The 13674-nt window shown below is 35.3% G+C and overlaps 2 protein-coding genes across 4 annotated transcripts; one reads left to right on the forward strand and one right to left on the reverse strand.

Annotated features, from left to right (window-relative positions):
• Positions 1–642: 642 nt before the first annotated feature.
• Positions 643–8391, reverse strand: LOC149000908 (uncharacterized). 3 transcript variants are annotated; one of them, XM_089140586.1, is made up of 10 exons: positions 8186–8391; positions 6813–6919; positions 5573–5714; positions 5374–5430; positions 3707–3799; positions 2470–2548; positions 2199–2323; positions 1757–1900; positions 1393–1631; positions 643–1304 (listed from the first exon to the last, which is right to left on the reverse strand). In XM_089140586.1, coding segments are annotated over exons 3-10 (864 nt in total). In that variant the 5' UTR covers positions 5699–5714; positions 6813–6919; positions 8186–8391; the 3' UTR covers positions 643–1303. The 3 variants fall into 3 exon arrangements, with proteins under 3 accessions (XP_088996712.1, XP_088996713.1, XP_088996711.1); XM_089140587.1 differs by lacking the exon at positions 6813–6919 and having other exon boundaries at positions 5573–5700; XM_089140585.1 differs by lacking the exon at positions 6813–6919 and having other exon boundaries at positions 644–1304.
• A 3930-nt stretch (positions 8392–12321) lies between these two features.
• Positions 12322–13142, forward strand: LOC149000909 (stress-response A/B barrel domain-containing protein HS1-like). Its single transcript, XM_089140945.1, has 2 exons — positions 12322–12461; positions 12754–13142. The coding sequence occupies exons 1-2, from the start codon at positions 12322–12324 to the stop codon at positions 12941–12943; spliced, it is 330 nt and encodes a 109-aa protein (XP_088997071.1). The 3' UTR covers positions 12944–13142.
• Positions 13143–13674: the final 532 nt, after the last annotated feature.

The raw sequence follows: 13674 nt of genomic DNA on the forward strand, positions 1-13674 counted from the left end.
TATAACAAATGATTCGTTCTTCTATTCTTTAAGAATGAAGTGGTACAGTTTTGAGAATAGTTTTGCAAGACCTACCCTAAGGTCAAACAAAATCTAGGCACAAAATTTCGGTCCACACAATTGGTTAGAGCAAGAATATTCTAGTCAGCCAAGGGTTGAGTGTTTGACTTGGCCTAGCCACATGCTACCTGTATCTGGCTTTGCCCTACTATTGACATTAAATTGAACCCAAGTCTCGACCCATGAATTTTGTATTATTTTAATAACCATTGTACCCAATTGAGACTTGCAATGCTTATTGGCCCTCAATTTTGATGATGCTACCATTATTCTTAGACAATCCTCAACCCCATGAATGAAATTTGGATTTATAGCATCAAACATTAGAAACATCTCTTATTTGGCTTCGCCTTTTCGAATTCTTGTTGTTTTTCAATTTATAACATCTTATGAAAAATTTACTATGTAACTTGCAAACAAATTGAATCATCCTACAAAAGTGACAATTGACGATGAACAAGTTGCAAGTTTTGTGACTCGTGCATGAAGAAGAAACATGAGTAAAATGAAAACAATGAGAATGGGAGTTTTGTGACTACTTACAATGATTAAGGATTTTTCATGAACCTTTTGGTCTTTTATTTTTATACGCCAATTAAAACGGTAATTTATAAAGAAATCGATAGGCGTTGGTTTCAAAGTCAGATAGAGCAACAAGTGAATGTTTAACATACAGAAAGAGTTCATCTCTCCAATTATATGTTTGGATACGCGTATTGATAATACAATTGATGTGCATATTTACTAACAATGAATCAAGGTGGGCAAGGGCTAGGTTTGGCTACACTCAAGGTTAAGCTAGCAATGGGGCTAATCACCCACTAAACTTCCAGAATTTGACAATCTATGATATCTTCATACCTGACCAACAGGAATACCTCCTTAGTATCATTTTGATAGACAGTAATGACCTCACAAACAATATGTAGTGTACAACCCAACCAGCAGTTAAATGTTTTGACCCTCCAAATGAGTACAATGCATAAACCATAGAGGGTGTGATGCCATGCATTCCAAAGGTGGAGCCACCAATTGAGACAAAAATTTTGATGCTGTTCAACACTCTTGAAGTACAGAACTACAAGAGTACAACCCCAAGTCTCTAAGCTGAGCCCATCGCAATCATCAAAGTTGTGCAGCCATTCATGCTAAGGTCAGCTCTTGCTGAAGAACATATCGGTAGCAAGATCATTGCGCTTATGAATTGAGAAAATTCAAGCCAACACTGAACCAGGTTAAGCATTCTGTTTCAAGTTAAGCACCGGTTAGTAACAAATATTCAACGATTCAACAGGCAATCAAGTGTTACTGAGATCAAAGGTTAAACTGTACCATGACTCAACTTCGTCAGCTTCTGCAGCTGAAATCTCAGAATCCAACTTGTTCATTAGCTGTTCACTCACATGTTTTGAAACCGAAATCATGTCAAGGATTACACTAGGGTCTAAACCTGCACCCCCTCGTTTGGTCAGCCCGCATATATACCCACTCCTATTGACAGAAACAGAGACTGCTGAGTTCATCTGGGATTCTTCTTCTGCGGTTGCATCTACAATGTAGTGTCTACCAACCTAGAAGAACAAGCAAATTTTATTGACAAGAAACTAACAAGAAGACCCGATTGTGGTGATATTAGAGACCCACAGAAATTGGGGAAAAAAGAAGAAGCTTATTTATTTATTTCTTTAGGTTTCACCTTGATTAAAGTTATAATTACTGGGATGCCAGAGGTGTCAAACTGTAAAAACTCTTCATCACTTATGTCAACTTCTGGCCGCTCATCCGCAGAGGCAGCCGCTGCAACATTGACTTTTGGGATTCCTGTATTGCTCAACGCAGCCTTAACAAAACAAACATTAGAAAAGATCAGGGAAGAATAAAAAGAATTTTTGGAAGTGTGGTCTCTGAGTTGGAACATGGCAAGGAAAGATGCAGAGGCATCTTGAGGGCAAGACAGTCATTTCACCTTCCATCTGTGTCTGACTGTCTGGGCACGGGCGGAATCCTCACCCATCGAGAATCTTTTCCCCCCCACACAAATCATTCAATGGCTTACCTTGATTGCAGAACATATGAACTGGAAAAGTCATGAAAACCAACAACTGTGTTTTACCAGAATTGAAAAATTAACAGCTTACCTTGATTGCAGCACCTAAGGCATCCAGCAAATTCCCATTAGAACTGACAACAAGGCAATCAATGTAAAGGTCCCAGCATACTTTTCCTTCCACAACTATTAGAGATGAACGGTTGATGCCAGCCCCTATGAAACATTTATTGTGACCTCTATAGACTTAATCAAGAAAAACAAGATGTACAACTATATCAAGTAAAAGAAACAAGACTCAAGCAGGTTGTGATCTCCAGAAAGCCAATTGTTACTTGTCTCACTTCTACTGACAGTTGTACCTGTTCCACTTTTACTACCCAATAAGCATCTCTGCAGTGCAACTGACAGTTCTGTCGACAACTCTTCACCTCCTCTGCCCTGTGTTCAGCAAGATGAGATGATTAATCAAATAACTAAAAGGACAGGTTTACTTTACAAAAGAAGATAATCACATTTCATCTACAAGAAGGTATAAGATATTCACTTCTCTAGAACAAGTCCATATACCAAACTAGAATCTCATTCCTTGTTCCTTACAATAAAACTGGAATAATTGCTGTATTGCACTGTACAGGGGCTGGGTCTATGTAATAAGCAATTTGTATTGTTCACTGCACTGTACTTGGTATTAAAAGCTTTCAGATCTCTAATTATATCTTAAGTAATCATTCAATATTATATGTCAGTGGAGCAGAAAAACTTCTTACTCTCCAAAACATACCTATCATCTTAGTCGCAAATTCATGCAACTCATGTCTTTCCTGCTTCAGAGAGTGAAAGGGAATTCACTTCATCGAACCTACTATTTAGTTACAAGCCCCGCAATTCATGCATTAGAAGATTTGTTGTCTGTATAGCAGTTGATTTTGTCTGATGCAAAGCATCTTTTGACCTCTTACTTGCTTTTCAATCAAGGAAAGGTTGGTATTATGACTTGCCTATCAAAGAGGCCACATTCGTAAGGCAAGAAGATGACCATTCTCAGTTCTTCATCTCTAATTCTCTTTAACACCTTAACTTGCCATCTACGCTCTTAAAACTATCCTTAATAGCACGACAACCCAGGAAATATATATATATACTTCTTCCTTGTTTGGAATAAGTATGCAACCCAAAATGTGGGAGTCTTCTAAGTCGTAACTAGATTAAGTGAGAATCTCTACAAGAAAATACTCGCAAATAAATCCCTTTTGGAGATAAAATGCTGACAATATTCCAGTGAGTTTGCTTTCAAGAATTTTGTTTTATCTTCCGGTTTTCATTACATTTGATCTGATGTGTCTGGCCCCACCAAGAAAAAAAAAAAACTTTGCTCACTGCTTCAAGTTTTTCACCCCGACACACAAACACATGATCTGTTCAAAGGTAGGAATAACTTTAATATAACACATAATTGGCATACAAATTTAATTTCCTAAATCCAAAGTGTGCAACAGTTTAACGTCTGCATTTCTCAGGACTAACATGGTAAGCCAACTGAAATTAAATTTCAAAAGGAAACAACAAAAATTACTACAAAGACATAGATCCACCAACCTCAAATACAGGTGCTGCTGTGGGACTACAATCAACATTTATGATGACCCTGCCTTTGTCAGGTTGAAGCAGATCTGGTTTTCCAAGTTCAGCCTGCCAATATAAATTGTTAGCAAAGCAGGAAATTCCCTGAGTAGATTTCACTTTTGAAGCTAAAAAAGACCTTTATCCAAAGGAACAATAATTTTAAGGACCAGTAGTGTATATAAGGGAAATTTCTATCACTCCCCTATACTTAACCTCCATTTACTCAAACTATTACATCTAACTCCCCAGAAAAAGCGAACTCCTACCTCTCCTTCACCCCTATAAATTTAAATATCCAAGTTGCCCTCCAACAATTCAATCTTTCCGTTTCTTTTAAGATTTTAATTACAAAAGTATATCCCACTTCTTCTTTGTCTGTAGTTCCCCTTGCCCAGGTAACGCTACACCTTGGCCTGTTGCTCAAACACCCTCATATTGTTTTGTAGAATAATTATTTTGGGTCCTTATCCTGTGTAGACTTCTCCCTTTTTTTCACAAGAAGTTAAGTTTAGATGGCCAGCAAATTAATCAGCAGTTTGTAGCTGCTATTTGAAGATGCTTTCATGGGATCTGGATTGTAAGGTGTGATCAAACCAGGACAATGGGTTCAAGTCAAGATCCTCAATTTTTTTCTCTAAAACTCTTAATCCATGAGAGAACTGCCTTCAATTAAACCACTCCACCCCTCTTGCGGCCATTTTCCCCTCCAAGCAGATTTAAAACAGGGGAAGAAGCAAATCTACCAAGAACCAGTCGGGGGTTCTCAAGGTTCCCACTTTTCCTTCTTGGTTTTCTGCACGTTCCAGTGAAACCCATGTTCATCGTGAAAGGCGAGTTTTTGCTTACTGTTCTTCTTCCATGAGAGTACAGTTCTGACATATTTTACTACTATTGCAGTTTTATGTGGTATATTTTAGATCACATCCATACAGTCAGGATATCTCACAAGTTGATATTGATCTAGCAGCAATTTTTCATTACAGTTTCTGGCAGAGGGTAGATGGAGCTTTTCAGAAATTTACTGCAGAATCTCTTCTTTATTCTTGGTTACTCCTGTTAACTATCTTATTCATCACACCACCATTGAACTTTTAAAAGCAAGGGGCTAAGGCAGTGGGACTAGGTTTGAGCAAAGCAGTGTAAGGGGTGGCAGCAGGAATTGGGATCACGTCCCCTTGAGGGTAGTGTATAGCGCTAACTCCCACCCTCTCCACTGGTGCCACCTTTAAAAGCTGATGAGGTGGGACACCCCGTTCCCCCGAGTCTGGATCTCCTCCACTAGTGCTCCCCTGATGATTTTTCACCATACATATTATGTGGGGTCCACTGCGGTCACACCTGGAAATTATTCTATCAGTATTCAGATGTGGGCCCCACACAACATGTGTGATGAAAGGAAAAAATAAATTGAAAGACTGAATTATGGTTTTGTGGCAAAGTAATTTGGGTATTTAAGTTAATAGGGGAGAAGAAGAGGTAGAAGATCTCTATTTTGGGGGGAATCAGATGTAAAAGTTTGAACTCAGAGATCAAGTACATAGACGATAAGCATAGGGGACAGAAGATTTCCCAATATACAATCATTTTACAAACTTATCTAGAAAGCATCGGAAAAGATGGCAGTCTTGATTAGGAAATACCTTCACACTGGCAATGACATCAGTGGTACCCATTCTAACTCTAGCAGAACCATTTGCCTATAAGTAGCAAACAAAAGAATTTCAAGATGATTTCAATGGAAACCAATCATACTTTGGTCAACCAATAATGATAGTCAAACATAATGAGAAAAAAGAGAAAATCCGAATATCAACAACCATGGGAATGAAGACTACTGACCTGAGGAATGACTCCAGTTTCAACAGATATAGGTCGGTAAGTTAATCTTTTTCGACCGTCAGTGCGAAGGTCTTGAGCAATACCTCCCTGTATGAAATGTTTCTCTCCAACAGATAGTCCCACCATTTCTACCCAAATAAAACTATGAAACCACAGTCATTAAAATGACAAATTAGAAATAAGGAATACCTCTAAAAAAATAATAATGAATAAATAAATAAATAAGGAGGAAAAGAGAAATAGCTAGAGTAACATCAGTAATTTTAAATTCAAACTGAAGATTAAAAATAAAATAAAATAAAAAAGAGTAAGCCCAAGCAAGATAGCAATAGAAAGAAGAAACCAAAAGAGGTGACAATATTGAGTCCTTTCAATGACGGTTCTAGTGTGTTGCTTTAACAAGCACCAAAAACACTTCTTCATGTTTTTGTTCCAGGAAACACTTCTATAGGCATTTGATAGAAGTTGCTTTTGGAAATCTTTTCAGCAGTAGTAGGTGCTTCGTAAAATCTGTTTCTCGACACAAAATTAGAAAATGAACTCTATAAAGATGAATAACAACTTAGGCCTCATTTTGTACCCAATAAATATGGCAACCACTCTTCTCAATAATCTCTGAAAAACCAACAAGAATACATGCCCATCAGAGATAGTATATGAATGTGATAGAGAAACCTTACCTCACATACATGTGTAAAACAACATAAGGTACCACCCATCCCATACTGTTGCATTTTGAATTACAAAAGGGATTCTAAAAGACAAAAAATGTAGGTATGCAACACTCACCACTTCTTCAAACCAACATCAAAAAGAACACCCAAAAGGGGCTATCAGTCATCAAATAGATGATTTAAAACTTTAATCCACACAATACAAACTAAAACGAACAATGAAGTTCCACGGATAACTATAAGAAGTTGTGACAGCGTCTATTTGGTTATGGAATAAAAGGAAGTTCCATTGAGAAACATAGATGATAGCCTTATACAAGCTGAGTCTTTTGCTTGTTCTCTGTTTTCATTGTACCCAAAAACGAGATTGATCATTTTCAGAAATGAGGATTCAATTGAATTCACCACTAACAATTCAATTGACTAAAACAAATATAGATACACAAGCGCAGTATATAGGATCCCTATAAGGGGAAAAGCCCATCTGATCGGGGATAGACAAAAACAAGAAAACTCATATAAACATAGAAGAATACTTTTGAGAAAAAACTATTTATTTCACTGACCTTAACGGCTCAGCTTCTGACTATTCCACTACCAGGAGATTCCAAGACGAATAAGACGGAGAAGATGGTGGCTGGGTTCTAGCTTCGGTTAGGAGGAAAGGGAATCCCTGTTGATAGTTAAGATCCTCTTTGTCACTTTGTATCAGGCTTTATTTTGATTATAACAAAGCCTTTTCCAACTTGGTAAAACATATAAGAAACTACAGATTAACGACCAAGTCCAGCTTAAGATTTCAACCTACCATATGGCTCACCTTCTACAGCAACATTTTCTTTGTATTTCCAGCAATACAAATTGGTCTAGTTTTTATATAACTTCCAACCTTAAGCATGAGGCAGAGCTACATTGATTTGAACTAAAGCTCACACATCAGAGTGGGTGAATAAAACTGATATGGGTTTAGGACCTGAATATAAGCCCCCGGTCCAGCAGATCCAATTGATCAAAAAAAATACACCAGTTTGCCACTAATATGATGGCTAGGAATGCAAGGGAAGACTACTATCTGAGGTAGGCCATGTGATCTAATTAGATTATCCAAATTCCCGCGGGTGTACTATATGGTTCATCTTGTGACATATCTCAAAATTAGATTCTCAAAAGCTATAAGCATTGAAGGGCCTAACTACTCTTGATATTTCCAGGTTCTTCAGTAGCATAGGAGATTGACTTTTTTTAGACTCAAACCAGTGACACCTACAATAAGAGGTGTCTTTATTTCCAACTCATGAGCTACCCTTTGATGGTGAGATTGACAATTTTTCTTATTTTAGTTCAGAAAGGGTTGGTTCGCTGTACTATAATTAACAAGTCATATTTCTTTTATTCTTAGGCTAATCACAATGAGTTTCAAACAGGTGTTGGGCATCTTTGATAAAAAGAGACTAAAGATTGATACATATTCCATGCAAAATAGAAGAGGTAATTATGAGTGTAAGGGGTAGTTAATCGAATAGATGATGGGCAAACTTTTATAAAATTGGGAATACTGAACTTGAATCTTACAAGTCTACAAGTCTCAGATGACCTCTGGTTCATTCTTCAATCAATAAAGTTGAAGTTTTGGTTCGTACTTACTGAGATGCCATTTATTTGGAAATTTCAAAGTTTAACATACACACAATCGAACCATTGTTTGAAAACTCAGCCAAAACTTAGTACTTTTAACATATTCAGGATTAAACAGACAAAATAAGCATTGTTTTGCTGAAATTTGCTTATTTCAATCTTTGGGAAAAAAATGCACCGTTCATCAAAATCATTGATTTTCTTTCAGCGTTTCCCTCATTTCAGCATTTCGGTTAGGGCCTTTTTATCAACACAATAGCAGCCGTAGAAGACAAGAGACAGAGATAGAGACAAAGAGACAAACCTGGAGTTGGAAGACGACTTCGGTTGTTTGTTGGAGTTGCAGAGAAGTAGTTTGAGTCCCTCTTCTGCGCGAGGAATCGGAGACCAGAATCTCCTTCCACAGCAATTTGCACAGACGCCGTTCAAGTGTGAGAGACAGTGGAGACTCTTCCTTCGGTCGGGGATTTTCTTTCAATCGGGCACAGTTTAAAATTGTTTCTGAGCCAGAAAAACATCTCTGAAGTGTTTTACAAAACCTGTTTTTTGAGCTAGATTTACCACCGGTTCGTTGTTAGCTCATAAAAACAAACCGGCTTACCAAAGCACTTCTTTCTTGGTTTTTAATTTGGAATAATTATTATGATCTCCTTGTAGTTTGGTTTTATTACTAATTAAATCTCATTTTTTATGAAATTATTATTGTTTCCATCACTTTTAACCGTGTTAAGCGACTATAACAATGAATATATAATATCTATTTTTGCCTTCATTAAGATTAAGAAGTCAAAAATATAACATTACCCTCATTTATAGAAACCATATTTAATGCCAATTATATCCTTAAAATCTTGTATTTTAAAATCAATTTTAGATTTAAAAGAGTACTAGTTGTTTTCATTTTAAAATGTGATGAAGACTTAGATTAAAAATGCCTGTTTGGTTATTTGAGTCTAAAGATTTTAGGGCCTGTTTGGTTACATGAATCCAGAAATTTCAAATCTCTGGATTCATGAATCTGAGAATTATACCCGTTTGGTTGTAAAAATCTCTAGATTCATGAAATCTAGAGATTCACTTTTTTACACTAAAAACGTGAATCTGTAGATTTATGGGTAAGGGGTGAAATCCAGAGATTTCAAAAAAGCTATACGTTTGCACATTCAAAAAAATCACATCGATCAAATAGTTTTTTAGGATGAATCCACAGATTTCATTCCACAACCAAACATCTAATTTTATAAATTATAACTCCATAGATTTAAAATCTATAGATTTGAAACCTCTAGATATTTGAAATCTCCAGACTCCATAAATTTGAAATCTCTAGATATTTGAAATCTCTATGGAATCATGGTTCATAAAATTTACTATTTGGTTAGCCTAATCTTTGAAATGAAATCTATAGATTCATCTTAAAAAAAAAAACATTTATGAAGTCCTGGTTCAAATGTTTAACACTTTTATAATAAAGATTCATGTTTTTAGTGTAAAAATGTGAATCTCTAGATTCATGTATCTCTGGAAAGTTTGTGAATGAATTACCTTTTGAAATCTTGCTTTTTTGTCTCTAACTCCATCAAAATGTGTATCGTGATGAAGACAAACTATTTCACAGAATAAATTTAAGTTCAAATTGTGATCATCGTGATTGGCTTTACCTAAACATTTGTGAAAATCTATCACAACAACAGAAATGATGATCAGCCAATTTCGCCATCACACTATATCTACTGTGGGGTTGGAGAAATCGTGATACTCATGAAGAAGACTTCACTCTACCAGGGGGAGGGGTGAAAATGATAAAAGAATACTACTCACATGTGGAGGCAGCTTGGACCCAAGAAAATAATCCACAATCATTATCACGAAGTGTTAGAAGAAAGGCAAAGTGGAAAAGACCAGCGGAAGGGTGGCTAAAATGCAATGTAGATGCTGTAATTGGTAAAGAAGATTTCAATCAAATTGGAGGGGTTTTTTGCAACTCATAAGGGGTGTACTTCGAAGGTTTTGTGCATAGAATCCCCAAGACAAGTGTTCTTGAAACCGAGCTCCATGCTATTTGTGTAGGCATATGCTATGCAGTAGAAAGAAATATGCTACCTGTTTACGTGGAGTTTGACTATTAACAAGCAATCGATTGTTTGAAACTGAGTGCTCAAAATCAAGGAAGGATGACAAGGATTATTGTGGCGATTCGAGAGTTGGTAGATTTGCATGGAAATATCATCATTACTCATACTAATAGAGAAGCAAATATGGTTGCCGATTGGATGACGAAGAGAACAACAACATTGGAGTCTCCTACGCATTTCTTTCAAGAACCCCCTCAAGGTATAGAGGTGTTCCTTCAGGTGGATCGTTTGACCAGCTTTCTTTAAATTGATTTGGGTTTTTTAACCCCATTTATGTATCAAAAAAAATAAAATTAAGTTCAAACAACAAGAGCAGTTATCTATGAAAAAATAAATGAATCATTGTATGTGTGTTGTAATTCTTAAAATTTACACAAAATAATAAAATAACAATGATCTCTGTTGCAGCGTGATACTTGTTAATGAGGGTCTTACTGTTTTACTAAAAAATATTAAGTAACATAGATTTCTAGGTAAGGTTTATCTTCAGTGGAAGCATTGTCTTGAATTATTTTTCTTTTTGTTTTTTTATGAGAATTTAATTCAGTGATTGGTGGGACCACACCACACGTTTATGGTTGTTGAAACTCTTAAGCGCGATTTAAAATTTTCACAATCATAATTATGGAAGCATATATTAGGTGATTTTCAATTTCTAACTTCGAATTAAATTTGATTTTTCCTCATCTTTAGTTTCTATTCTGAGTTTTATTCAAGCACATATATTTTTTTATTTGGTGGTTTCTTTTAGAGAAAAAAAAATCACATATTTCCTTTATCAGTAGGTTCTTTTTAGAAAATAAAATGAATTTTATTATAAATAATATTGATTATGAATGTCCATCACCCCAAAAGAAATCATACAAAAAGATGTAATTTCTAAATGAAGATTTCAGCTATCTCAACATGCGATTTTGGTGATTCGCATTCCCATATTAACCAAAGACCTTAGTAATCCATTATTCCATATCAAGATCATCTTATTGTGTGCGAGAATCATATATTGTATTTCTTTTTAGACTTTGATATCAGAGGAGATGCTAGTTCCATTATAAATATGTAATGAATAACTCAATAGAAGAGTTGAACTCATCTTATCCCAATTTTCTTTCTTGTCATTAATATATTTCTCCATTTTATAATAAATTTAAGGTTAATTTTTCTCCATATTTAATTAAGGATAGTATTACAACTTGAAAAAGGGTAAATAAGTAAAGAGATAATTCCAAGGTTATATTTTAGATTTTAAAAAATATTTATATAAATGACACATCATTGGTAGACTAATGGAGCTTAACAGTAGGGGCACGTTAGTAATTATAGACAAAGTTAATTGTTCGATTAATAATTTTAATTAAAAAGTACAGAAGATAAAGTAGTAATAAAACAAAAGTATAGGGACAATAATAATTATCCCTTTTAGTTTTTACCTTCGAAAAAAAAGAAATTTTTTTTAAAATTTTTTTATTATACTTCATCTACAATTTTAACCTCACTTTTACGTTAGAAACACATACTTTTCGAAAACCACTGCAAAAACTACTACTGAAATTGATGAAAGATGTTCCAATCGTCACTGACCTACACTACCTCACGTGGTGGCATAGATTCCATTAAATCTCAACTGCATAAAAAAAATATCTGCAGATTATACGACTTCAAGTAAAGTAAACTGATTTTAACTTACTTTCAATCAACTTATTCTTTTGTTTATATGACATTCATCCAATGCTGGGCATTACAAGCATCACTACGTCAGACACACCAGCCTAACAAAATATCAATCAATGCAAATAGGTAACAATATTCATCTATCAGTTTCTTGAGTGTTTTCGAGGCTCTTGTGGTATGCTTCTCCTTAAATAAACTATGAATGATGGATACACATGGGCTGTTGAATAAATATATACCTAACTTTTCCACTTCCTCCATCTTAGCAAAAGCATCACGCAACTTTAGGAATCCATGGTTAATGCTTCCAAAAAGAAATGCTGATATAGTTTAGATTGTTCCTCCCACCTTTCATCTATCAATGCCAAAGCATCTTCTAATGTCCGCGTGGGATTGAAATAGGGTTTTCATCAGTTTCAGCCAGAGTGTGATTTTGTAAATTTAAAATTTTATAGTCTTTAAACGTAAAAAGAATATTAAAAAAAATAATAAAATAATAAAATAAAAGGTAAGGGTTAGACGAAAGAAAGAAGAAAGAGGAAGAGAACTATATAACGCCATGTGAGATGCAAAAATAGATACATCTACGACAGAGAGAGAGAGAGAGAGAGAGAGAGAGAGAGAGAGAGAGAAAATGGAGGAGGCGAAGGGAGTGGTGAAGCACATAGTGTTAGCCAAGTTCAAGGCCGATATCTCACCTGAAAAGGTTGTCGAACTCATCAAGAATTATGCAAATCTTGTTAATCTCATCGAGCCCATGAAGGATTTTCAATGGTACCACCACTCTCTCTATAAGTCATCTTGTGACTTGATTTGTGTAGCTCGATCTATTGGATACTTTTAACATTTTCGTTTTTCATTCTTAGAATACTTATAATCCTGTGGCCTTTTTTGTGGAATGAACTCCGAGAGAACTTTTAATTTATCAAGATGGTCATATTTGTAGAATAACTAATCTGTTCAACAGGGTTTCAGGATTAGTAGGATTACTGTTTTTGGTGCCTCATGGTTCCAATCAAGTTCTGACTCTTCATGCATTGATTTTCTTTTTCCTTCAATAAAACAGGGGAACAGATGTTAGTACAATGAACCTGCATCAAGGGTTCACCCATCTGTTTCAATCGACTTTCGAGAGTGTGGAAGGTGTTGCAGAGTTTCATTCCCACTCAGCCCATCTTGAATTGGCAGAATCAATGAGGCCTGCACTGGAGAAGCTCTTTATTATCGACTACAAGCCAACATTTGTCAAAATATAAGTCAAACGAGACAGGAATTATCCTGCCTACTACAACTTTATTACTCGATAATAATATAAGTCAAAATAAAACTGTGAAGGTTTCCTTCTCGTGTTATATTTCATTAATATATCAAAAGAATAAAGAGAAGCTCTAGTGAAGGAGAAAAACAGTAAACAGTGAGAGCTATAGAAGGAGGAATTGAAGCAGCTGAACACAATTTGCTGCTAAGGTTCTCCTTGGTATGATTTGTAATTGAATTTATTGTTTATCAAAAAAGATTTGAATTGTTACTTGTTTTTAAAGATTCAGCCTCTCGATCACTTGTCTTAGCAACTTGCAATAATTTTTTACTTTGTTTATCATGGAGACTAAAATGCATCGTTGGTCTTAAATTTGTGATCGAAACCAAACACATAATTTTTATTTGGTTTCATTTGTTTGAGGTTCATTGTTCGGCATGAATCTTACACATTTAGGTATTTAGACAAATTTTTATATCTTTACCAACAAAGAATGAAGTTTGAATCCTTTGCCCTAAGAGTGATAGCACTATTTGCCAACTAGAAAATTTTTAAATGTGTCCATATGGTGGTGAACACCGTCATGAGATGACATGACCATGGCCCACTCTTTTCTTCGTCTTTCTACATCTATTCTTATTTCTTATAGTTGGTAAAGGTCGTTTTCAGTCGCATTTACTAAGAACATATTTGATAACTCACTAAAAAAACAGTTTCTGGTGTTTTTTG

This window comes from Hakea prostrata, chromosome 11 (genome assembly GCF_041222555.1).
Source record: "Hakea prostrata isolate BN-2017 chromosome 11, UWA_Hpros_2, whole genome shotgun sequence".
Lineage (NCBI taxonomy): Eukaryota > Viridiplantae > Streptophyta > Magnoliopsida > Proteales > Proteaceae > Hakea > Hakea prostrata.